General features: G+C 44.8%; 1 protein-coding gene across 1 annotated transcript in view; it reads left to right on the top strand.

The window, feature by feature from the left end:
* Window positions 1-3131, top strand: part of LOC110315600 (F-box/WD repeat-containing protein 15-like) — a 22301-nt gene that overhangs the window by 8027 nt on the left and 11143 nt on the right. The window contains 1 exon segment of the mRNA XM_021189615.1: window positions 529-692. Coding sequence (XP_021045274.1) covers window positions 529-692 — 164 coding nt within the window.

Raw genomic sequence — 3131 nt, 5'->3', positions numbered from 1 at the left:
CTCTCTCTCTCTCTCTCTCTGTCTCTCTCTCTGTCTCTGTCTCTCTCTGTCTCTCTCTGTCTCTCTCTGTCTCTCTCTCTCTCTCTCTGTGGTGTGTGTGTGTATGTGTGTGTGTGTGTCTGTCTGTCTGTCTGTCTGTCTGTCTCTCTGACTGGATCTGATGTACCGCATGCTGATCTCAAACCCTTCATGTAACAAATACGAATGACCTTGCACTTTGGATCCTTCTGCCTCCAAATGAGTACCATTTTATGGTTTATAGGCCTCCAGGGACAGAACTGAGCACTCTGCCCAAGAGTTAGAGCTCCAGGCCCCAGTACCCATTTTGTATCTATAGAAACAAACTAAAGAATGAATGTACCTGAACCAATGCCCAGCCGGCAGTGTGCTTGGCTGCCTCTCTCTTCCTCTGTTCTACAGCTGTTGTCCAAGCCTACTTTATGGCAGAGGAAAGGGAACCATACCTCCTTCAGTTAGAGTTGTCCCTCACCTCTCTTGTGTCCACAAACTGTTGGGGTTTCCTTGCAGAATTTCGGGCACATCCATGTTATATCTCAACGGGTGGCTTAACAAGAAATGGACAAGGGAAGTCTGCTGTCTGTATGGTGACTTCCAAGAACAGGATTTCTACCTGGGATATTCAGGAGGTGAGTCTGGCTGACAAGTCACAAAAGTTACCCTCATATGGATTCTAATTTCATGTTCATGTTGTTGCTGATGATGAGACAGGATCAACCAGCATAGACCTGGCTATCCCGGAAGTCCCCATATAGATCCATCTACCTTGGCTTCCCATGTGCTTGGGTCAAAGTGTTGCAACACCACACCTGATTTTTCCCTCTTCCTACATTTTTTTTTATTTTTAGAATGAATTATTTTATATGTATGTGTGTTTTCAGGGGATATATGTATGTGTAATCCATGTGTGTCTCCTGCCTGTGGAGGTCACATGAGGCTGCCAGGTCCCTTAAAAACTATAATAGGAGATAATTGTAAGCTGTGGGCTCTGGGCCTGTGGACACTGAACTCCAGTCCTCTTCTTAGCCATCTGTGCAGGGCCTATCATATAGTTGTTCTCATTCAAGGTCACTTTTACTCCTAGGTATTCTTTTTTGAGATATATTTTTGATTATGTGTGTGTGTGTGTGTGTGTGTGTGTGTGTGTATGTGTGTGTGTGCCTGTGTTAGTTTATGGTTTTGCCGGCTGGCAGAAGCCAGAGGTTGTGAGACACTGTGTAGGCTTTGGGAACCCAAGTAGGGTCCTCTGCAAGAGCATTAATTTCTCTGTACTGCTGAACCATCAGGGTTTGTGTGTTGTTGTTTTCTGTTTTGGAACAGGGTTTCACTTTGTAAGAGCCTTGAGGGACACTTGCTCTGTAGACCAGGCTGGCCTCGAATTCTGAGATCTACTAACTTGTGCCTGCTGGGATCAAAAGATCATACCATGCCCACCAGGCCCCTTCAGGGTGGTGGTCCAGGCTGCTGTGAATGAGAAGGCTTCCCTCATCATTCTTCACTTTGTTTAGTGCTGCATGGGAAGGGCACTGATTTTTCCCATATTATTTCTGTAGCCTGCTAATTTGCTCGGAGTTTATCAGTTCTCAGAATTTTCCAGAGGAGTCATAGGGTCTCAAAGGAAAGGCTCATAGTGACTGCAAATGAAGACACTCTGGCTTCTCTTTCCTATCGGCCTCCCGGTTGTTTATTTCTCTTGTTTTATTGATCTAGCTAAAACAATACCATATTGACTGAGAGTAGAAAGTGTGGATCTACTTGTCTTGTTCCTGACATTTCTGGAAATGCTTTGAGTTTTTTCCATGCTATTGTTGGAGGTACAGCAAAGAAACTGTCGACATTACTGCTGAATGACATGATAAAGGTTTTTTTATACATATGAGAGAGTGGCCAGAGACACCTAGAACAGTCCAGGGTAGACAGAGAAAGAAGTAGATTGTGTTGTGTTCTAAAAAGACTAGGATATGATTTGTAGCACAAAGTATAGTGAGGTAGGATGTGTGCCTCAGCGGGCAGGCCCATGCTGAGGCATCCCTTCCCCTGAGGTAGGAGACACACAATGTATATAGTGCAGAATAGAGTCTATTTAGGTTCTGTGAAGCAGAGTTGAGAAAGTAGAGACAGAGAAAGCTGGAGAGGGAGAAATGAAAAAATGGGAGAGAGGAGAGGAGAGAAGAGGCAGGTCACCAAAAATGGAAAGGGAGAGGGAAGGGGGAAGGGAAAAATGGGTTAAGGAGAGAAAATAATCAGACAGAAGGGACAGAGAAAGCAAGGAGGGGTCAAACAGCCCCTTTTATAGCAAGCCAGACCTACCTGGTTGTTGCCCAGTAACTGTTGGGTGAAGCTCTGAAGAAATGCTAACATGACTCCATTTTGGTTTAATTTTTAAAAGGAGAAACTAGAAAGAGGCAAAGGTGAATCAGCAATAGGGTCATTGTGATCTTTAGTTGCTTCCTGCTGACTTTGGGGACACATGGCTGAAAAAGTAAGAAAATGGGGATCGGGTGTCGGTCCAGTCTTAGGAGAGTCTCTTGTTTCCTTGCTGTGCAGAGTCTGTGGTACCATCTGTGGGTAGGAAGGAGCAGGTCCAGTAGACGAATCCACATCTGTGAGAGCAGGTGCTGATACATCTGTGGGTTGCTTCTCTGGAGCTGTCCTGGATGTAGATTTTTGAGTAAACACCTGGATATAGCAAGGTGCTGGAACACTTATGTATATTTGAGGAAGAGAATAAAGTCAAGTGCTTTTGGGAGAAAAAGAAATATTCTTAGGTGTACATTAGAAACGCTTACATCTTGGTGGTTTGTGTGAGAGAAGTCCGAATCCCAGGGAAGAGATTAATCCCACCCTCTAGAATAGTTAATGGGTAGAAACTTAAGTACACTTACCAATCAATAGCCTATCTAGGTGGAGTCTGTTTGGTCCATCGGAGGTGGATCTGAGTGGGGTTCCTGGAGCTCATAACTTTACAAAAGAGATAAATCTATTAACAGCATGAACACTCTTTAAGAAGAGTTTAAGGGCGCATGCCTTTAATCCCAGCACTCGGGAGGCAGAGGCAGGCGGATTTCTGAGTTCGAGGCCAGCCTGGTCTACAGAGTGAGTTCCAGGTCAGC

The sequence above is a fragment of the Mus pahari genome, unplaced genomic scaffold (genome assembly GCF_900095145.1).
Source record: "Mus pahari unplaced genomic scaffold, PAHARI_EIJ_v1.1 scaffold_3385_U1_1, whole genome shotgun sequence".
Taxonomy (NCBI): Eukaryota; Metazoa; Chordata; class Mammalia; order Rodentia; family Muridae; genus Mus; species Mus pahari.
This window is presented reverse-complemented; position numbering and strand designations above follow the sequence as displayed.